Genomic DNA, 21,684 nt, shown 5'->3' with positions numbered 1-21,684 from the left:
CTTAATGCTGTATTTAACTGTACTTCAAGGGATGTCCAGTGATTTGTGAATGTCCATGTGTCCATTCCCTCACTTGTGCTTTTCAGTAACCCTTTAACAGAGTTGTTTGGAGTGTAGTTATTTCCAGGAGTACTGATCCACCAGTGACTGAACCTTCCAGATACTTGTTTTCATGCTACACTTATCACTTGAGACACATTCGCTGCACCTAAAATAATCTGCATTTCACTCAGTGTGTGACTTCTAACACCAACTAGCTGCACCTGTGTCACATTAATCTCTTTAAACAGGGTGGATGGATACTTACGCAATTATTTATTTTATGAGTTGTTTTTTTTTTAAAATTAATTTAAGAAATCTGTTTTCACTTTAACATGAAAGAGGCTTTTTTTCATGTCCAAAAAGTAAATTAACCATGATTCAGTGCTGAAAAGCATGTGGGGGGGTGAGAACATTTTATAGGCGCTGTAGAAGCACACGTGTTTTATTAGATCGTCTGAGAGGATGTGGAAGATTTACAGGAATCTTCTCAGATTTTATCTCAAAAGATGAAAATCCTTCAAGACATTTTGATCCAGATGTTGGCGCCGAACTACTCACATGTGTCACCTATAGCAGCTCATCACTGAGCTCAAGTGTTGCTCAACCAGACGGGGGACCAGTTTGTGGTGACCTTGTTGCGGGTCGGTGCTGGGACCGGGGGATGGAGGCTGGAGGCTGGAGGCCGGCGCTGGACTGGACGGGGAGGAGACTACAGATGCGGGGTGGTACAATGTGGTGCTGCAAAGTCCTCCTGCACTCACAGGACGCATGAGAGCTGCTGAAAGACGGAGCTAATTGAATCAAAGTTAGGTAAGATCTCTCTCCAAAAAAACAACATCTTATGGTTCTTCTTTTATCTGTTTTTAATTTCATGCAGAAGTGGAATCAGTTAATTTGCAATGCATGGTGAAGACTGTGGAGGGGAAAGAAAAAAAAAGTCAGGAGACATGAGGTGGTTGTGCACAGACTGCATGCAGCACAGTCAGAGTTTTAGAGGTGTTAAAGGATGGTAGGTGTTCATCAGGTCGCTCAGCGTAGACGATGTTTAACGTGTATGTTAATGGGTGCTGAGAGTTGACATGTGGTCCTGTGTTTTCACTGGAGAGAAGAAGGAGGAGGAGGAGGGACTTCACAGCTCAGCCTGCAGCCATGGCACTGGAGACCCCCTCCTCCCCTCCCCTCCAAAAAAATCAGTTGTTTCCAAAGAGTGGAGGTCGATGAGGGCACATGGAAAGATGATTCAGAAGTGTTTCTGTTTTATTTGTCATGACTACATAAAACAAAAAAGACTCGTAGAGCATCTCCTGTTGCTGTCCTCAAAAACTCTAATGTGTGTGTGTCTGTGGGTGGGGTGGGGGGTGGGGGGGGGAGATGGGGTCTCTGTAGCTGGGAAAGGGAAGGACTCAAAGGGGAGAGGGGGGCTAATCGCTCCCAGATGTGTGCTGTGAAAACATATGGTTTCCGATGCACAAGAGGAATAGTGTGTGTGTGTGTGTGTGTGTGTGTGTGTGTGTGTGTGTGATTGTTATGCTGGTACACAAACACACTCAGATTTATTGATACACATGCAGAACTTGTTTCAGTCACGTCCAGTGTGGCCTCAGCAAAAAACAAAAAAATCTGCATTCAGTCACACACACAGAGATTTTTTTGTTAAAAAGTCTCCGGTGCAGGATGTGTGAAAAAGCACAAAATCACTGCCTGAAGTTGTGAAGCGGCGGCCTGCAGTGCTGCAGAGGAGGAGGAGGAGGAGGAGGAGCACTCATACTTTCCACAAAGTGGAAAAGTAGTCAGGAAGTGAAGGTAATGGCTTTTACTGTATGTAACATGTGACCCTCTGAAATTCATTGACAATTTGAAGGAGAGGAAAACGACACTGGGTACGCTGGTTTGCGACGTCTAGACGATGTCATTGTTCGTGTCTTTTTGTCCTCATGTCATTTCCACTGAACCTAAGAGGCTCTTTTGTTTGTTGGGGTGAAGAAGAAAGAAAAAAAAATGGGGGAAAGAGGAGGAGGGGGGTTTTGAGGAAATGACCAGTGAGGGCGACAGAAGGGAAATGAAGGATGTGGAGACGGAGGGAGGGAGGGATGAAGAAAACTCGGGGAGAGGGGTGGAGGGGTCCTCTGTTTCTTTTCCTGGAATGCAGCCTCCAGACTGTCGGCTGCAGCGAGGAAAAGTGGGAAAACAGAGAGATTGTTCTTAGGAAGACAGACGTGCCACATTCTTGCTGTCAAGAGTTTTCTCCCCCTCTTTCTCTTTTTTTTTTTTTTCCTCGCCGTGGCTGTTTGAGGCCAGTGGAAGGCGGGGGCAAGGAGGGAGGATAAGGGGTGAAGGAGGGCAGAGAGAGGGGAGAGCAGTGGGGGGTTAGAAGGGTGACGGAGGGCAAGGGGAAGGAGAGGAGAAGAGATTGCAGGAGACCAAAGGAAGATCCAGCTCTGAGCACTTTATTCCCCTCGTGTTGCTTTGTTTTCATGAACTCTCTCTTCTGTCTGCAGTGTTGAAGTCAGTCTACCTCCCAGAGCGACCATGAGAGTCCTCCTGCTCATCTGCATGCCAGGTAGCTGCACCACATTCCTCCACGGCCTCCAGCAGCCCTTCCAAACACATCTCATATCTTCATTTCTCTGGGACATTAAAGGCTCATTAGAAAATGTGCAACAAGCTGAAGAAGTAGTTTGACATTTTGGGAAATACTTTGACTCATTTTCTTGCAGACAAATAAGAAAATGGATGCCGTGTCTACACCAAGCTGGCGCCATCAGCTCGTTGGCTTAGAATACTTGCATCTTTAAAAGTCACTGAATTAAATGTTTTATCTGGTTTTTCAAATTTGCATAAAGACCAAAGTGTGAAAAACAGCACGTTGTGGTTTTTACAGGGGGCGACGTGCCAGCTTTGTTTTGCTAACTTCCCCCGACAGCAACTTGCAGAGTCGTAGGACGTTAACCATGTGTTTTAGAGAAGGCCTGTGACCATGTGCCCCAGGAAACCCTTTTGGGCATTATGTGGGAATAGTGGTTACTGGGACCAGTGCTATGAGCCAACTGGGCCTTGTACGGCCAAAGTGAGAGCTGGGTTCATGTTCTCGGTGGGTCTTAGATTCTGCCCCTTGTCTTCGATCCCATTTGTGATATTCAAGGACGGCATGTCAACATGCAGGTGGGGTGAGGAGGGTGTCTGCTTAGTGGACCTCAGAGTTGGCAGAAGATGTGGTTCTTCAGCGGGAACTGGAGTAGTTTGCAGATGGGTGTGAAGATGAGAATTAACACCTTCCAGTCTAAGACCATGGTTCTCTGACAGAAACCAGCGCTCCTTCCCAGTTGGTGGAGAGTTGGTCCTGAAAGCAAAGGAGTTGTAGAGTCTTGGGTCTTGTCAACAATTGAAAATGGAGCATGAGATGGACAAATGGGGCAGCATCAGGAGACATGCGGGGTTTGCACCAGACTGTTTTTAGATGGTCTTTGTTCCAACCCTCACCTTTGGCCATGAGCTCTGGGTGGTGACCGAGAGGAACAGTGTAGATACAAGTGGTTGAAGTAGTTTTCCTCCACTGGGAAGCTGGATTCAGGCTTCCTTAATGTCAAAAGGAGCCAGCAGAGGAGGTTCGGGCATCTGATTAGGACGCCTCCTGGGCAACACCCTTTAGAGATTTTCTTGGAGGAGACCCAGAATTTACTGGAGGGGTACCATGTTTTATCTGGCCTGGGGACCCTCAACGTCTGTAATACCCTTCTTAGCTTGCCACCCACTGACCAGACTCCTGATAAGCAGAGGAAAACAGATGAATGGATGTTTCTTCCAGTGGGCCTTGCTTAGTGAAGCTGCCGAGTATCCAGCTGAAAAACAGACTGGTTTGTGTTAAGCTAAACCTCGTACATGAGCACTGTGTCGATCCTGCTGTCTGCCAGAAAGTCAGTAGAGTATCTAACAAAATGTCAAGCTGTTGCTTTAAAGTTTTGGGGCAAAATACTTGGGTATTATTTAGTAGGAGCTTAACATGAATAAACATTGCCTGTGGGCTTGGCGACACAAGGAAACAACCCAACAACAACACATTTTGATTTGATACAGCTCACTCCCGGTTAGAACGCTTACAGACTGGATGAAAACGAAGCCAAAGCAGAAATGACTGAAGCCTGCATTCTGTCTAGCAGCCAGCAGGGGGCGACTCCTCTGGTTGCAAAAAGAAGTCCAACATCCATAAGAAAATTACTCGACTTCTCACTTGATTTGTTGCTTCAGTAAACGTTTTTTCTAACGAGTTTAAGGTTCAAGCCGCTAGATTTCCTTCAACACGGTAAAATGTTCAAGTCATGGTTCCATTTGGACGAAAACAATAAAGCATCCTTGTGAAGTTGCTACCGTATACGTTTACATAGTGTCCTCCAGTTCTCAGTGGGATCAGCCTCTCATTGGTCAAAACCGGGTTCAAAACATAAAGATGGTGAAGGTCAAATTAAAAACTAGGGACTTTAAAACAATAGTCCACAGACCAGTAGGCTACATGCTACATCTTTTATATAACGTCTATGTTAGAGCCTGACGTTACGCCGTCCAGTTGCATCCAGTTGAGTGCTGTTTCTGAATAACAGTAAAGTACTGACACAGCTGATGTGATGTATAGATGGTAAACCTTAATAAGTATATATACACCTTTCTTTAATAGTTTTTTTTTTTGATAACATTTTGTTCCTCCTGCAAATTAAAAGTTGGATTAATAGAAATACAATAAAACTGCTGTGTGTGCATTTGCAAAGTTAGAAACTGTAAATGTTGCTTTTAAGAGGAGGTGATGTTGAAACCTTCTGAAATCTGAATGTCTAAAGTAAATGTGCATCATGGCTTTTTTTAAAAACACCTAATAAACAGCCAGAGTACATGACACATGGTACAGCCAGAGGACTTGTAATTACTGCCTCTCCACCGCTGCGTTTCTCTCATCACCCCATCTTTGTGATTACTTTATTTGTCCAAAACATCAACAGTTCTGCTGCTCGCCCAGGGCCAGTACCAGGAACAGTTCCCCTTTCTGGGTGAGTTCATTAAGAGAATATTGGCCTGCATTGTTCCAGCTCAGCATCAGTTTATATCAGAGCTCTCCACATCTGTTCCTGATTCCTGGCTGTCCTCTGATGTGTCACCTCGCCTCCAGCGCTTCTCTCTCCTCCTTCGATTGTTGTTTACCTCCCGCATGGCAACTGTATCGCAGTGTAAATAGCGCTTTGACCACTCTGCATGTTGTTATTTGCAAGCGTCTTGCATATGAAGTCATGGATTACAGCCTCGCAAGCTGCTTGTTTATGTCTTCCGGGAGTGCAGGTGGTTCACTTTATAAGCTGCTCTCTGTGTAGGTTTTCACTGAATGTTGATCTTATGATCTCATGATCTCTCTCCTGCTTGTTTTATGGCTTTGCAGAGGACTATGGGCTGGATTATTTTCCAGGTAAAGAATTTACAGGTTTCTTGATGTTCTTGTAACGTTATGCTCGTGGACTCTAAAAGTCCATGTGTGACAAGATGTCCCTGTCCTCTTGTGTAGAGAGTCCCGAGTCTGAAAATTCAGAATCTCTTCCTGGAACCTACCAGCAGCAGGTTCAGCTGGAGCCGGTAGTCCGTCCAGAAAAATCAGGTACAACCACTGAACTGTTCACGGTGCTGTTTATAAATATATGAAACTGATTTTTGTCTCACGAGTAAATCTGTTTCCCATCAGGGTCCGATGTGGAGACGGAACCCACAGAGCCCGGCCCTCTTGGTAAGCAAGCTGGAGAGTAAAGGACACACAGTGAGGCGTTCATGGAGAGATTCTAATGTTGTTTGATTGATTCCTAGATTGCAGAGAGGAGCAGTATCCCTGCACCAGACTCTACTCCGTCCACAAGCCATGCAAGCAGTGCCTCAACAGCCTCTGCTTCTACAGGTACGTGGAGCACGAAGCCACTTCAGAATGAATTATCTCTGTTGTCTTTACATCAGGCAAAAACCTTCTGAAGTTTGTGGCTCCAATTCCCCCTAAACTGAACTGTTACGCTCCAGAAAGCAAAAGGCGTCTTTTAAATCTTTCCAAACAGCTTGTGTCACATAATAAAAATGTGCAATAAAAAAACAAGCACAGAGCACAAAAGTCCAGTATTTAGCTATTTTATGGTTTGTTTTGGAGTTCATGTGAGTTTTGGTTCATTCTCAGACAAATATCAGTAAACATTAACCAAAGCGGCTCCATTTCTTTTTGCTACCGTGAGATTTAAGTTTTATGTCTCTATGAGGCAGACGTGAATATGTTTCAGAAAAGCCAGAAAAAGACGCACAGAAGTCAGACTTAAAGCTTATAAAAGGTTCCTTAATGAACTCACACATTGTAAACAGGAGTGAATGGGGCATTTTCTCAGGGCTACTTTCAGCTGTGGGTTTTCACACATTTGGAGCTGGAGTGAGTTTGTCTATCTGGTACTGATTTAGTTTTTTTTTGATTAGCAATCAAGGAGAGCAATGAGCAATATTTCACACTAATATACGTTTGCAGTAAAAATAACGACGCCTTTGTTTTTTAATGTTTCACTTATTGTTTGATTGAAAGACAATTTTTCAACATTCAAACCAATAAAATAAGATAATTAAACACAATAAAATAAACTTCATAAGCACAACACGCCTCATACCATTTCCCCTTTGCAATAGACATGTCACAGTTATGCTTTCTTTACATTTCAGCAACACTCAACGTCTCCAAATCCTTCTCGAGATGTTGCATCCTGTTCATAGTTTTTGACTTGTGTGATGAACAGGCCTCGTAGAATTCATCAGTAGATCCCATCAGAGTGGATCTGGCTTCTTGCGGTTAGAAAAACTGCATAAGATCTCCAATCCAGTGAAGAATTAGTCATCCAGCAACCCGAGATGCAAAGACTCCAAATGTTGGTGATTGAGAGGGAACCCGAATGCCGCTGAGAGAGTTTTGAATAAAGTCGTGCATGTTTAGCTTACAGTTTAGTTTAGTTACAAAAACAATAATAATAACCTGGTAAAGGGTTAAAAGTGTGCTCTGATAATGGATCAGGCCAATAATGTTCCAAGCCCCACCTCCACTGAGTGCAACACTCTGGCTTCTTATTAGGTTTTGGGCAACGACTCAAAAGAATACATCATGTTTGGCTGCTTTGTCGACCCCACAAGAAACACACAACAGCAACAGATTAATCCTTCAAGTGGAGGTTTGACTGATGTGAAGGTTTTGAGTGAACTAGCCCTTAAACGTTCTTTGTTTCTGCCTCATTTGTGAGCTCTACATGTGTTTCCATTCAGTTTGCGACGGGTGTACGTCATCAACAAGGAGGTCTGCGTGAGGACCGTGTGCGCGCACGAGGAGCTGCTCAGAGGTGGGTTTCCTCTGCTCGGCCTTCAGGCCTTCATGCCTCCAGGCTTGTTCCTGTCTCACCTGACTTCTCTGTTTGCGTCTAGCGGATCTGTGTCGCGACCAGTTCTCCCGCTGTGGCGTGGCGGCGCTGAGCGGTCAGTGCTCATCACTAGGAGGAAGCTGCGGGAAGAGCTGCGGTGGCTGCTGATGATCAGGGACCCCACCTGCCCAGATACTGCCGCTCCTCCTCCTCCACCTCCTCGTCCTCTTCACTTCCTCCTCCTCCTCCTTCTAACCCTGTTGCTCCTCACTTTGCCTCCTGTACTCTTGTGCCAAACAGCACTTGCATATTCTTTTGTTCTGTTTTCCCACATGCATGTCTGCACACTAGATCCTGTGTGTGCAGACAAATATACTCCAAAGAACATTGATGATTGTATAAATCACTGGTGCTATAAAAACGTTTAGAGGTGCACATAAAACTGCGGAACAACCTTTTACTATTTTGTTGTTGTTGTTGTTTTTGCATATTGTACCGTATTAATCTCATGCTTTTGTTTGTCGACATGTTACTGTACTTGTGTCATCGTCATGACCCATCAATGCACTGTCACTGTGCACTGACACCAGACGGAGCTAATCAATACGCAGCCATCAACTGTCTCACTGTGGAAGATCATGAGATATGTGAAGAAACAGGCGGTGAGTGACCTCAGTTTTTGCTGCCACCTGGATCTGTGCTGAGCGACTGAGCGGTGGCAACCAGCGCTTTGAAAAGGCATCTCACAAATGGCCTCTGTACTACTGCTTTTGTAAAACTGTCACTATAAAGACCGAGAACAAAAATAAACTTTTTTTTTTATACTACAGCTGTTCGGTGTGTGATCGTGTCAAACGTGATTCATGGCAGTCGGGAAATCTGAGGTATTTATGAACAGACGTGACTTACGGTGCTCAGAGTCGCTTTATTCTCCTGCAAACATGTGGCTTCCATGTGCACTGTCCATACAAGAGATACTGCTGCTATTAATCATCGGCCTGTCAGTGTTTATACAGTAAGTAAAAAGTATAGACATCTGGTAAAACTAACTAATAAAAAAAACACTTTAGGTTTGCCATCACACTGCAGCACTCGACTGTCGATGCTGTTTCTCATTTATAAAATAGCTCCTATATCTCACATAAGCATCAAAATCTGAGAGAATACACAGTGCAGTTCCTTCATTGTTTTTCCTTCTCGCCCCTAAGTTGTGAATGTGAAGGAGGCCAAACTGCAAAACTGGCAGACTTTTCCCTCCCTGCGCTGCATCCAGACCGTCTGGAGGAGAGTCCTGCAGTGATTTGGGTTTCTTCTTCTTCTTTCTTCAGAGCAGGATGTGTTTGGGAAGATGTCGAGCACGGATCAAGTACAAACAGCTGCCAGGAATCAGCAGGCGCTCCGTCTCCCCGCCTGTCATTTGTGCTGCAGTTAAGCGTTCTTTACTGCTCGCGATATCGATAAAACACCTTCAGGGTGACAGCAGTGATCGTTTCAGTGTCGCAGAATGATACAAACAATCTTTTAAATAGTTAAGAACACATTTCTGTGGGTTAGAGTTGCTATGAGACATTCGTTTTTTGAGTCCCTGGATTACAACGTGGTGTGCTGGTGCTTCAGGTCTGTGAGCTGCCTCTCAGTTCCCTGATGGCAGCAAGGAGGACGGAAGAGAAGGCTGCCGCCGCTTTATCTCCTGCTGCAGCTGATCCTTCAGAGTGGACACCTGCAGGAGTGACAAAGCTTCATTTTACCTCTGAGATCACGTGAAGTAAATCTTCAATCCAAGTTTTGTCAGGCTGCTGCAGAGACGGGACGCAGGGCTGCACGGTGGTAATAATAATCTGGGTTCTAAACAGCACGACTTGATTAAAATAAATAAAAAATTGCATTTATTTGCCACCTATGTTGACTCCCAAGGTTTTGAAGAATAAATACTGTCACTGAGCCATCGTTATTTCTTAGTTTGTGACAGCTCAGGAGGAGATGTGCAGCTTCTGGTTTTAAGTTAAAAAATTACAGTTATTGTTTTATTGTATAAATAAAAAATGTTTTCAAATGTAATGCTTGCTGAATCCAGAGAAACTATTTCTGTATTCTGAAAATAATCATCAACCTCTTCATTTACTGCAAGAAAGACTCTCCAGCATCAGTGCTACAAAGTCCTGCAAGAACATAACGCATTGTATTGTTCCTAAATTCAGTAATCACATTATTAATCAATTACAGTTACTACTATTACTACTGAGGCAGTAGGCTTTGTTCTTTTGACTGGTTTTCAGCTACTCTGCTGTTGGCTTTGTGGTAAAACTTAAATAATGGGTTTTTAAAAAAGATGTTGTGCACGTCCTCCTCATTAGAATAAAACGCTGTGCTGATATGTGGGTATGTGGAGGTGAGCAACTGGAAATTATGCAACAATGCATCGCTGGGGAGGAACCCAAATGTAAAGCGTCCCAGATGACTTCCTGCAGGAGAGTAAATAGCTAAAGTATTGCATTACGTTTTCACCACAACGCTACAAGACCATGTGTGCACCTGCTCCTCCAGGCCTTTGACCCGGTGCCGGTGAGCTCGCTCTCGGGTGCCCAGCGTTCGCTCCACGTCCCTGAAGCTGCTCCTCAGCCTCTCGGCCTCCCGCTGGGCCTCGTCACGCTGCCTCGCCAGACTCTCACACACACTGTGGGACTGCTCCGTCTCAGCCAGCTGGGTCTGAAACACACACACAGGTAGAAGAGAACAAAAAAGTGACGGAGAGGAAAAGGCCGGAAAGTCTGTCGGGACACCAAACGCGAGAGAGTCGGATCAGTTCTTCAAACACAGACCACCCAACACCGGAGGCAAAACTGTTGTTTGGAGAAGCTGCAGTGAACTACAACCTCTGAAAGATCACGTAAATACGACCATATAAGACGTGACGCCATTCTAAACAAATGTGTTGCAATGTAGCTTCAGTAAGAAGCTCGGAGCCAAAAAGTTAACCTGCTGCTGGTGGATCATCGAAACGAAACAGGACGACTGTCTAGTAAGCTATACGTAAACTTCACAAATAATAGAGTCTAAAAAACCACTTAACTTAATAATCAGTCGTCCGGTTTAAGTAAACATCATAAACTTTTTACCAGTTAAATTTGCACCTATGGTTTTATTGGTCTTTTACTGGTCCTCTGACGACACGCTCCAGGTTAAATGACACCAAGTTTACGTTCTCCGCCTCTTTCAGCACAAGTTCAGCAGCTTCATCGTGTCTGCTGCTGACCGTGCAGTGTAATGACACACTTTACGAATGAAAAGGGACGAAAGATGAATTTCAAGATAACTACAAACACAATCTTTACAATTACAGAATAGTTCTGCAGCTTTTTTTTTCCACCCCAAAAAAAAAAAAATTATTGGCTTCCCAAAGGACACTTGTGCAGCCTCGGAGAAGCTTTGACTAAATAAGGAGAAACGAACGGTGGTCTGAGACGTAGAACCAGCTCGAAATAAACAACTTTAATGACCGTTACAGGATTCCACAGAAAGCCGCTGCTTTATTTATTTGCTTGTTTATAGCGTGTCTGTGGTAAATTTAAAAGAAAAGAAAAAAACTATAACTAACAAACAGTTTTGGTTTGAAACTTTTACTTTTTGATGCTATCGATGACGTGACACAAAAGCGATGCAGAGATGAAGAAGAACAGAAAAACAAGTCTGATTGTTGATGCCTAACTGAAGCCATACGTGTCGGTTTATTGTCTCCTCATACACCTAAACTGCAGAGCAACATTTAAGCTAATCTCCTCCTTTTTACATTCATTACAGGAAAGTTTTTCTCATGAAACCACTTTTGCATTCAAACAAACCCCCCTCTTTTTTTTTTTCAAACCAGCTTTGCGGTTTTCATAGGAAGTGAAATGGAAAATTAATGATGCACCACAAAACCACACAAGCCCAAACTCTGGGATCAATTTGTGAGGTTCAAGGTTGGTTTTTCTCACTCTGAAAAGTTTCTGGCTCGACACGACATCCAGCCGAGGAGGTGTGAAGCAACAGATTTACAAAAATAAACAATTTCTGAGTCATCAGCAACAGATTTTCCAGGATTTTCCTTCTACCGTTACGCTGCGACTGCGGCCGGTTCGGTTTTAAATGTGAGTGGATCACCTGCAGCATCAGGATCTGCTGCTGCGCCTCCTGCAGCTCCTGCTCGGCTGTGTTCAGGGAGCGATCCAGGCGGCTCCTCTCTGCAGACAGACGCATGCTGCCTTCTTCAGACTTCAGCTTCTGACGTTCCACCTGACAAGAGATTTATTTACAGGAATGTAAAACAGGAGATCGGTGGCGAAATAGCTCACGTATGAAAATCTGAATCAGTGTTCCAACATCAAAACGGCATTTTCAGTTCAACCACGGGCCAAGTTTGATTTAGCATCGCTCAGCGGGGACAACAGAATGCTTTACTTGCTATATGATTGTAATTTTAAATAATTTCCTTGATCAGTAACAGTCATAAGTTTGTTTTAGAATTGTACCAGTTCTTATTTTAGGTTAATTTGGCAAAAAGTTACCAAAAAGCGACCACAAAGGGTTTAATTCATGGTTGTCTTAAAAACATGTTTGTTGTTGTCTCAGAAACAGGGATTACTTTGCTTACAGGCCTTTTCTGTTTCTTAGATTTGGGTTATTTGCATCCCACTGACTAAACTAAGTTCAGACGAGGACCAAGTAATCCAATAACTACTCTCTACAAAAGTTACTTTTTTCTGATATCTGCTGTATTCATCATTTAACTAACAGAACAACTTGAGCGTCCTACTCAGACTCTATGATCTGATGTCTGCCATGAATCATCAGACACTGCGGCCCAGTTGGATCGACACAGATGTTCTGCACATCGCACGAAAAAGCCAACATTTGTCACAAAGAACTTGATGAATGTTGAATTCACAACTGGCTCGTTGTAACGAGATGATCGGGTGGAGCAAGTTTGACTCAGGATGCGGAGCTGACCTTATCCAGCGTGTTCCTCAGTGCGTTCTTGTCCTTCTCCAGCCTCACCGCCTGCCTCTCAGCATCCTTCTTCTCCGTCTCCAGCATGGCGACGGCTCTCTGCAGCCCTCGCAGCCGCTCCTCCACAGCAGCCCGCTCCGTCTGCGCTGCCTGGCTGCTGCGCTGAGACTCCAGCAGGCTGGCTGCACGCTGACGCAGAGCCTGACAGAGGAGCAGAAATAAACAGGAGGGAACCAGTCTGCCACCTGAGTTAAAGTGAGGCCTCAGCTACAGCTTAACGTCTTTCATGTGTCTCTGACCTCCTGAGTGTTGTTGAGCTCGGCCTCCAGCTCTTCTCGCCGCATCTCGCTCTGGTTCAGCTCAGTCTGCAGGTTCTGCACGCGCTCAGTGAGGGCGGCCATGTTCCTCTTTGCCTCAGCTGTTGATGTTCGGGCTTCATCCAGTCGTTCCTTAATGGCACAAAATAATCACCACATTCACTTAGGATCCACATCATTTGAGCTTGTTTTTCTTCTGACTCACTCACCTGCAGAAGCCTTTTGTCCTGTTCAGCTACACTTAGTGTCTTTTGAAGAGCAGACAGGCGACCCTGTGAGCTGCTGTGAGCAGCCGTTGCCTCCTGGAGGGTCTGGTTGAGGGACGTGGTCTTTTCTTTGAGCACAGATTCACCTTCCTGAGCTTTGAGCAGAGCCTGGCTCAGCCTCTCCACCTCCCTCTGCAGCAGAGACACACGGGCTTCTCCCTCTGCCACCTGCACATCGTAGACAACCAGTTAATACGAAAACCAATCAAACGAGCAAATAAGTGTGATAAGTCAGGAGCTGTTTCCACTGTTATCACATGTAGTTCATGAACAAAGATGGCGGCTGCTTGAATCATGTTTTTGTGCCACACCATCAGCGTTGCTTTATGAACAGCAGAGGTATAAATAAATGGCTGTGATTCATTACCTGTTTGAGCAGAGAGTCGTGGCGCTCCTGGGAGGCCTGGCTCTCAGCCTCTCTGTCTCCCAGACTCAGTTTGAGTCTCTGCAGCTCCCCCTCCACGCTGCGCCTCCCCAGCTCCACCCTGGTGGCTCGAGCTTCAGCTGCCTCCAGCGCCTCCCGCAGACGCCTCCTCTCCGCCTCCAGACGCATCTCAGCAGCGCGCTGCTTATTCAACAGATCCTGCAGAGTGGAAGGGAGGACAGAGGTCATGCTAAATGTGTACATTCAGAAAGCTGAATCATTTGTTTATGTAACAGAGATGTGAGCTTTACAGATTACATACTGGCAGTCAAAACCAATGATGATTCAATGCTGCACACAAGCTGATATAAACGCCGCTTCGTCTATCTGTGCTTTATGCTGCTTTTCCCGTAAACAATCTTTCCTATTGTGTCTCAGCTCCTCCTGTGGTCCAGAAGGTGAATCATTATGAAAGTTGCTGGCGTTAAGAACAGACATATGGAGAGCTGAGACACGACACCACAAGAGGTGCAACGCTGTGTGTGTGAGGCATCTGTTGTTATGAGGTCCCTGACAGTCTCCACTTCTAAATATCGCTCCACTGTTGAGTGCTGCCATATGGCGGCGGAGGCAGATCGGTGGTGGCTGCTGAGGAGTGACAATACAAACACATGGAGTTTACATGCATGCACACAAACATGCGTGTACCTGCGTGTGCTTCTTATCCGTGTCAGAGGCCTGCAGCGCTCGCTCTAAATCCTTCACCCTGTCGGACAGAGCTCTCCTCTCTCGGTCTCCTCTCCTCACCGCCTCCTCCTGCTGCTGCAGCAGCATCTGAGTGGTGGTCAGACGCTCGTCCAGTCCACGCCTCCCTGCCATCACACACAATAACTCACATTTTCTACTTATGCTTTAAGGTAAAGTCCTCCTACATGCACTCGAAAAATGTGTTTGCACAGATGAAGGGACGTCCAGATTTTCACACTAGTGGACAGTTTTTTAAAAAATTATTCTGCAGGAAGTGAAACATTTCTCTGAGCTCATCTAAAAGGTGAGCAGGATGCATCACATCACAGCTAGCTCTGAGTTTCTGGTCTAAGCATAACTTTGCACATGCATGATGTGGAAACTACAGACTACTTTGGCAGTCTATTAATTAGTCGATTAATCAGTGTTGTTTGTTAAATAAAATATCACAAAATGGTGAAAAAAGTCAATCCCTGTCTCCCAAAGCCCAAGATGACGTCCTCAAATGTCTTGTTTCATCCACAACTTAAAAATATTCAATTTACTACTACAGACGAGAAAATTGACCAGAAACATTACACATTTAAGAAGCTGCAATCAGAGGACTTATTTTCTTACAAAAAAATGAGGCAAGATGATCAATCAGTTATGGAAATGTAATAGTTAACAGCTAATTGAATAATTGTTGCTGCTCTAGTTTAAACTTGAAGCCTGAATCTTTTCATCCATCTAACTTGATCAAATACAAACGTGTTTGACCTTCTTGGTAATCCTGTAAGGTGCTCTGCAGCTGAGTGAGTCGACTGTGAGCAGAGTCTCGTTCCCCTTTCTGCTCCTCCAGCTCTCGCTGCACGGCCCCCAGCTGGCATCGCACATCATCCTTCAAAACAAGCAATAAACAAACGCTTGAGCCACACAAACAAAAAGCATATCCTCAAGTTATTATGAAGACCGTTAGTCTACGTGCTGGATCTACCCGTTCTCTCTGTGCGTCACGCAGCTCCTGGAGGAAATCTCTGAGACCACTTCTCAGGGTCTCGGGGTCGAGCTCCAGCTGAGGGAGAGGCAGCGGCGTGTCGCCTCTCTCAGGAGAAACAGCTCCTGAGCCCAGAGCGTTCTCAGGTGTGCTTCCTCGAAACTCTGTCAGATTGAATAGAGATCATCATCTTGTAGAGTGTCGTCTGCATTTTTTATTTTAATATGTTGGACCTTGTAAAGGAAGGGAGGAGGTGTCACATCATGCAGAGACTGACAACAGTAACAATACTACTACTACTACTACTACTACTACTACTACTACTACTACTAATAATAATAATAATAATAATAATAATAATAATAATAATAATAATAATAATAATAATAATGGTCAATGATTGTATTTCACGCCCTGCATGGGTTTTTGATGTTATTTTATGATGTAATGATTTCATTCCTTTAATATTTATTTCCTTTCCTTGATTATGACTATTTGTAACAGCGAATAAAGACGGTCTAACACTTCAGCCAGCATGTCTCTATTTTCATACAGGTGCCATTTTTACCTGATCTCAGGACTGAAGGAACCTGCAACAAATACAGTCGCTTTCCAATGTTCACTATATTTGCACCAGTACACTTTAGTAGTCCCCATTTATATAGTGTTGTGGGCAAATTATGGGGCTCCCCAGGGTAAAATGAGATATTTTGTTGATTAGTTTGTTGACATACAGCTTTTTCTGGCCGGCCAGACCTTGACTGAATGTCACTCCCCTGCTCGTCCTTTAGATTTCTTCTCTGTCTTGTTGTTTCTCTTATACAAATGCAATGAAAACTCAAAATATATGGGGGGAGATGAAAAGGTTTTGTCTTTATATTTTCTTCTTTTTTGTGCTAAATTCTATTTGTATGTAAAGTTCTCTGTATATAGTTTTTAATGTATACTGGGTGTCTGTTACTCTACTTCCTTTGACTGCACAGGATCAATAAAGTTCATCTTATATTATGATCACATCTATTTTAGGTGTTATTAAACAGTTTTTCCCCCAATACGACCACCAGGATTAGTGTTTGTTGCCGAGGTAACAGTTGGGATCCATTTAAATGCGACAACAACAAACAAACAAGCGTTGATCAGATGAAGAAAAGCTCGACGGTTTCATTCTTGCCTTTAGGAGGCGACAGCGAGGAGCGCAGCGGTGAGATGCTGTGGTGGCGCGACATGGTGCCGGGCGACGCGGAGCTTCCTCCAGGGCTCCTCCCCCTCCCCGCTCTCCCACTCGCTCCGATGCCCAGCGTTCGGGTCAGCGCCGACTGGAGGCTGCTCAGACGAAACTCCAGGTCCCTCCTCGAGGCCTCGGCTCGGACCAGCTCGGCCTCGGTGGCGGCCAGTCGGCCCTGCGCCTCGCTCAGCTGCAGGCTGGACTGAGCGGCGGCGTCCTGGGCGGCCTGAGTGCGCAGCGACAGGTTTTTGGCTTCATCCTGGAGCTTCTTCTCGCAGCCACGAGCATCCTGCAGCTGAGCGGTCAGTTCCCTCTCACAGCTGCGCCAACCAGACTCAGAGTCCATCAGACGCTTTTGAGTCATCGAAAGCTGCAGTGAGATAAAATAAAACAGGAAATATTGTGACACACTGAGAGGCAAGAACAAAGGGAAGCTGAATATCGCTTCACTTTGCTCACCTCTTTCCTGAGGGAGTCTCTGGCTGTTTCAGCTTCGGTCAGCTTCTGCTTGAGGATGAAAACCTCCTTCCCTCTTTCCTCCTCTCTTTGCTCCTCCAGCGACAGGCGGGTCTGCAGCTCTGCCACCTCCTGCCCTTTGTGCTCCTTCTCTCCGTCCAGAACCTTCAGCTGGAGCCAAAACAACACAAACAGCACCATCAGTCTACCACCATAATCCGGCTGCACAGACTCTCTGTTTTTACAGGTTACATGATGTAGAGGTGTCTGCATGCTGACCTGTCTCCTGAGCTCCTGCAGTTCTCGCCGAGCCTCAAGTCGTGACCTTTCGACTTCTCTCAGGCAGCTGCGCAGCTCCGTCACCTCCCTCTGAGTGGAGGCAAAATTCTCCTCCAGCACAGCCAGCCTCTGCTCCTTCTCCTCACACTGTCGTTTGACACTGACAAACCCAACACACACTCAGTCAGCGTGACGACATTTTACTGCATTTGTCCAACTGTACTTCTATCAGTGGACAGTTTTCCGTTACGTTTACCTGATTCTCTCGGTTTCTGCACTTCGCAGACTTTCTCTCAGCTGAGCGTTGGATTGGCTCAGAGTGTCTCTCTCCTTGGTGGCGTCGCAGAAGCTGCGGCGGAGCTCCGTCCCTTCTCTCCTGTAGTTTTCTGCCGAGTCCTGAGTTTGGTTCAGACGACGGTCGGTCTCCAGCATGTCGCGCCTCAACTGGTCTCGACTCTCCTCAGCAGCTGAGAGAGAAGCTCTGCACTGCTCCAGCTGGAGGGCAAACATACGATGAACACAGGACGTCTCAAAACATGAAACGTTTGTTGATAAAGTCTAGGGAAGAATTAGACCACATGCCTGAAACACATGATGAAAATAATATGAATATAGTCTCATGCTGACGCACAACTAATCCACAGATACAGATTATAACGACTGATCTGTAGAGGACTGTGCAGGTAGAAACTCTCAGAGGACTTTCTAATGTTGTTCTGCATAACTTTAATGTCGTGTCTTGTACCTCTTTGAGAGCAACATCAGCACGTGACCGGAGATCAGCACACGTCTCTCGTAGACTGTGGACTTCCCGCTCGTGAGAAGAGGCTGCATCCTCCAGCTGAGATCGAAGCTCCAGCAGCTCGCTGGTCAGAGTCCCGACTCTGATCTGAAGTAACCAAAGAGAGAGTCAGTTTAGTTCATCTTCCTCAAGCTTCTGTGGTTTATCACGAGCAACAAAAGCCACATTCATCACCTGCTCTTGCTCTTTGTAATGAGCTGCGTCTCTGGCCAACCGCTCGCCCTCCAGCGCCGCCGCCGACAGCTCAGCCTGCAGACTGGACAGCCTGTCGGACAGAAGCGTCTTCTCTGCCTCCTTCATGGAGAGAGCCTGGAAAGAGAGAAAAGCAACGAATGTCTAGTTGTGGTGCTTTCTAACAAACACAGAGGACAAACTTAGAGTTGTGGAAGAGCATATGTTTGTAATTATGACAGAGATTCCCATCAGTGGTGTGGTAAACCAGTGATTATGTGATCACATGGTAATGGTTATGTGAGGTGCAACAGCACTGCTTATTGTGATACCAGGACATATTTCCACAGTGGACAGTTTCCCAAAGCCACATCAGACCTGCTGTTTCTCAGTCTCGGCCTGCAGCAGACACTGATCTCGATCATGCTGCAGAGTCCTCAGTTCGTCCTGCAGCTCCTCTCGTTCTCTCTTCGCTCTGTGCAGCTGATCCTCCGTCTCCTGCCTGAGCTTCTTCACAGCGACCTCGTGCTCCATCAGCAAGCTGTGCCGCACGACTTCCTGGGAAACGCGACAGCAAAAAGACGGATCAGAGCGACGTCTGCATCAACAGTCTTACTCCAGAAGTTAATATAAGTATGCAAAGTCACCTCAGTGAACTCTCTCACCTTTTCTGAGACCATCCTCTCCACCTCCTCCTGATGCTCAGAGATGGTCTTGCGTAAAGCCTGCTGGGCCTCCAGCTGTGCAGCATTTAGAGCCTGAGTCAGAGCCTGTTTCTCCCTCTCAGCCTGAGCCAACGCATTCTCCCCATCTGAGCGTACACGCCGCAGCTCAGCTGGAAAAAAAACTCCACCATTAGGTTCTCATTCTGTCATGTGTCTGTTTTCCATTTTAACAATCATCTTCTGCGTGTTTTATTCCACGTGCTATCTCCTCGTCTCTCACCTGCAGCAGTCTCACAGCGGACCCGAAGGTTCTGGTTCTCCGTGTCCAGCTGCTCTCTGCGAGACTCGGCCTGAACAAGCTGCTGCTGCACGTCGAACAGACTGGTTTCCAGAGACTCCCGCTCTGACCTGCAGGTTACAAACTCTAGTTTTACACACACCCGGACTCATGTTAAAACCTGTGAGAAACGAACGGAATCACAGCGCACACCTGAAAGCAGCCAGTTCCTCAGACAGCACGGCGTTTTCTCTCTCAGATGCCGTCAGCTGGACCACAAGAGCTGCTTTGTCTCGGGCCAGTTCAGCCCGACTGCGACCGGCCTCCTCTAGAGCCACCTCGTTCCTCTGGCCCTCTCCTCTGGCCAGACTCAACTCTGAACCCAGAGAGGTCACCTCGCCACAAAGCTGCCAACAAAGGCCAGACAGAAAAGAGACAAACCATGAACATTTACTCTCTGTTTTACTGAGAAACACTTGGACTCTTGCGGTGAAAACACTTTGCATGTGACCTCACGGACCTCAATCCGTCATGTACCTGCGTTACTTTCTCCTGCAGCTTGAGTCTGTCGGCTCTGAGACTGTGCAGCTCGGCCTCCATCCCCACCCGGCTCAGCTCGGCGTCCTGCAGTGACTGCTGCAGCGTGATGCGAGCCGACTCCAGCTCCAGCCGGTCCTGCTCCAACCGGACCAGCTCATCCCTGATGGTCAGCTTCTCCTGCTCCGCCTCGCGTTTCTGACCCAGCAGGAGGCCCTTCTCCTCCTCAAGCTCAGAGACAGAAGAAATGTTCGCTTTAAAGTGCCTGAAAACCTATTTATTCAACATGGTAAAGGTGCTAAAGTGTGTGTTTTCTTCAGGTTTCTTTAAATTTAACAATGAGACAATGGCCTCGCTGAACCTGGTTCTGCTGTGAGGGTTCTTCTAGTGAAGACGGAGCTTTTTGTTGCTCACAGAGAATCACTGTGTCTGTTGGGTTTCTCTATAACAGCATTATAAGGTCTTGATGTGCCTGAGATGACTTATGTTGTGAATTGGCTCAATATAAACAAAACTGAATTGAATTACACTTCTTGTGTGTACAACTCCTTCAATTACTGAAAGTAAACACGGTTATTTATACTATTCAAGACGATCATGACATGCAAAATACACAGAGTTCTGGGGAGAGAACAGGGATGGACTGGACTACGGCCAGCTTTGAGTGCAGCTGCTCAGAACAGGTAAAAAAAAAAAAGGATATTTAAAGAAGTCCTGAACTCTTCTTACCTGCAGGATGTAGGTGTTGAGGTCGGCTTTGTCCTGAGCCAGACCCTCATTCATGCTGCCCATCTTGGCCAAAGAGTCTCTGAGAGCTGCATCCTCAGACTGGAGCTTGTTCAGCAGCAGAGACAGTTCGGTGTTGCTGCTCTCAGCCTGCAGGGAAAACAAGACATATTTAATCTGCACAAAACCAACGGGTTTGAAGGGCACGTTATCTTTAAAAAAATAGTTAATGTTGCACCATTTATCAGAGTCAGAAACTGTAAAAATGGAAATAGTTGTTGGATTTTAACCGTGACATGCAGTTAAGTTGGGAAAATTGAGCAAATTAAAGTTTAAAATCGTGATGTTTCATCAAAACTATCTACATTTTAAAGACAAATACAAATCATTTGCACCAGATTCTGCAAAAAAAAAAACAAACATTAAAATTCTGCTCTCCTCGGTGCAAACAAGAAGCCACGAGGCCGACTCCGGTGCAACCAACAGACATAAGTTCAGAGACTATTCAGCTGAACTGCAGGCTGTGTTTACACAGAGCAGAGAGGAGCACAACAAAGAGACTGAGAGGAAAATCAATTATACTTAAGCAATAAAATGAATGCAGCACGGCACATAAAGTGAGCAGAGTCAGCACGGTGGTGGAAGATACCGTCAGCAGGGTGAAATATCTTCATGTGCAAACGTGTGAAACTGTGTAGTTAGTAGAGATTGTTAAATGTGAACAGTCAAACATCTAAAGTATGTAAAGCCACCATTGTTTGCACGTTAATTCCAGTGTCTCAGTTTTATAAAAATGATTCATGGCCTTGTCGCTTTGTTGTTCTGCTCATAAGACATTGTTGAGTTCCAGCTGTGGTTGAGCTGTTTCCAGAGACGTGCAGCGAAAATGAAAGAAGGAGCACAAAAAAACCCAAAAACCCTCAGAACCCCAGAAACAGCTTTGGAGGGGTTCAGAGGGTGAAACATGAACAAGTTTCCTTTCTCTTACCCGAGCCAGCGCTTCAGACAGCTGGACCTTCTCTCGCTCCAGCAGCTGCCGCTCCACCTCCCCCTGCTGGTGAGTCTCCCTCACCACAGACAGCTCGCCCCGCTGGACCGAGGCTCGGCTCTCGCTCTGATCCCACTGCTTCTGTCTGGATCCAGGCCACACGTGTACGTTATCATCAACACTGTGTCATGTAAAGCTCATTGCCATGTGCAGGAAGGGAAGTATAGGCAGAATTATTTAAGCAGATTAAAAAGAATGCGGTTAATGTTCACGCACCTCTTACACAGTAGAAGACACAAACAAGAGCTGGGTTTACTAAGAGGCAGTTCAGTTTCCTTTTAATATGTGTAGTATATAAGACTTAAAAGTGTCCCACAGCATGAAGAAGCTGTGAGTAAATGTCCCATAGGTGGGTATGAATGATGACTGCTGCAGGTAAAACATCGCATTTTATAGCAAAAGG

At 45.7% G+C, this 21,684-nt stretch overlaps 2 protein-coding genes across 3 annotated transcripts in view; one reads left to right on the top strand and one right to left on the bottom strand.

The window, feature by feature from the left end:
* Positions 1-770: 770 nt before the first annotated feature.
* mfap2 (microfibril associated protein 2) lies at positions 771-8,268 on the top strand. Of its 2 annotated transcripts, XM_008282687.1 has the most exons (9): positions 771-852; positions 2,541-2,602; positions 5,031-5,078; positions 5,462-5,488; positions 5,585-5,674; positions 5,759-5,800; positions 5,878-5,965; positions 7,348-7,421; positions 7,504-8,268. In XM_008282687.1, the coding sequence occupies exons 2-9, from the start codon at positions 2,572-2,574 to the stop codon at positions 7,605-7,607; spliced, it is 504 nt and encodes a 167-aa protein (XP_008280909.1). In that variant the 5' UTR covers positions 771-852; positions 2,541-2,571; the 3' UTR covers positions 7,608-8,268. The 2 variants fall into 2 exon arrangements, with proteins under 2 accessions (XP_008280909.1, XP_008280910.1); XM_008282688.1 differs by lacking the exon at positions 5,462-5,488.
* A 76-nt stretch (positions 8,269-8,344) lies between these two features.
* crocc (ciliary rootlet coiled-coil, rootletin) overlaps positions 8,345-21,684 on the bottom strand; it is a 28,366-nt gene continuing 15,026 nt past the window's right edge. The window contains exons 15-37 of the mRNA XM_008282686.1: positions 21,222-21,366; positions 20,237-20,383; positions 19,508-19,738; positions 19,184-19,377; positions 18,974-19,101; positions 18,694-18,863; positions 18,407-18,586; positions 18,032-18,166; positions 17,801-17,944; positions 17,312-17,550; positions 17,056-17,215; positions 16,780-16,947; positions 16,267-16,690; positions 15,096-15,259; positions 14,879-14,999; positions 14,081-14,244; positions 13,376-13,591; positions 12,952-13,176; positions 12,725-12,874; positions 12,426-12,626; positions 11,580-11,711; positions 9,972-10,145; positions 8,345-9,159 (exon numbers count right to left, since the gene is read on the bottom strand). Coding sequence (XP_008280908.1) covers positions 9,073-9,159; positions 9,972-10,145; positions 11,580-11,711; positions 12,426-12,626; positions 12,725-12,874; positions 12,952-13,176; positions 13,376-13,591; positions 14,081-14,244; positions 14,879-14,999; positions 15,096-15,259; positions 16,267-16,690; positions 16,780-16,947; positions 17,056-17,215; positions 17,312-17,550; positions 17,801-17,944; positions 18,032-18,166; positions 18,407-18,586; positions 18,694-18,863; positions 18,974-19,101; positions 19,184-19,377; positions 19,508-19,738; positions 20,237-20,383; positions 21,222-21,366 — 4,099 coding nt within the window. The 3' untranslated portion in view covers positions 8,345-9,072. The remainder of the gene's footprint in view (positions 9,160-9,971; positions 10,146-11,579; positions 11,712-12,425; positions 12,627-12,724; positions 12,875-12,951; positions 13,177-13,375; positions 13,592-14,080; positions 14,245-14,878; positions 15,000-15,095; positions 15,260-16,266; positions 16,691-16,779; positions 16,948-17,055; positions 17,216-17,311; positions 17,551-17,800; positions 17,945-18,031; positions 18,167-18,406; positions 18,587-18,693; positions 18,864-18,973; positions 19,102-19,183; positions 19,378-19,507; positions 19,739-20,236; positions 20,384-21,221; positions 21,367-21,684) is intronic.

The sequence above is a fragment of the Stegastes partitus genome, unplaced genomic scaffold (genome assembly GCF_000690725.1).
Source record: "Stegastes partitus isolate 25-593 unplaced genomic scaffold, Stegastes_partitus-1.0.2 Scaffold281, whole genome shotgun sequence".
Lineage (NCBI taxonomy): Eukaryota > Metazoa > Chordata > Actinopteri > Pomacentridae > Stegastes > Stegastes partitus.
The sequence above is the reverse complement of the archived record's forward strand: the minus strand, read 5'-3'. Positions and strand labels throughout refer to the sequence as shown.

Coding starts and splice junctions, on each gene's coding strand:
- mfap2 (XM_008282687.1), top strand. CDS start 2,572: ATGAGAGTCCTCCTGCTCATCTGCATGCCAG. Junction 5,489..5,584: donor TGGGCTGGATTATTTTCCAG/GTAAAGAATTTA, acceptor CCTCTTGTGTAG/AGAGTCCCGAGTCTGAAAAT. Junction 5,966..7,347: donor AACAGCCTCTGCTTCTACAG/GTACGTGGAGCA, acceptor GTTTCCATTCAG/TTTGCGACGGGTGTACGTCA.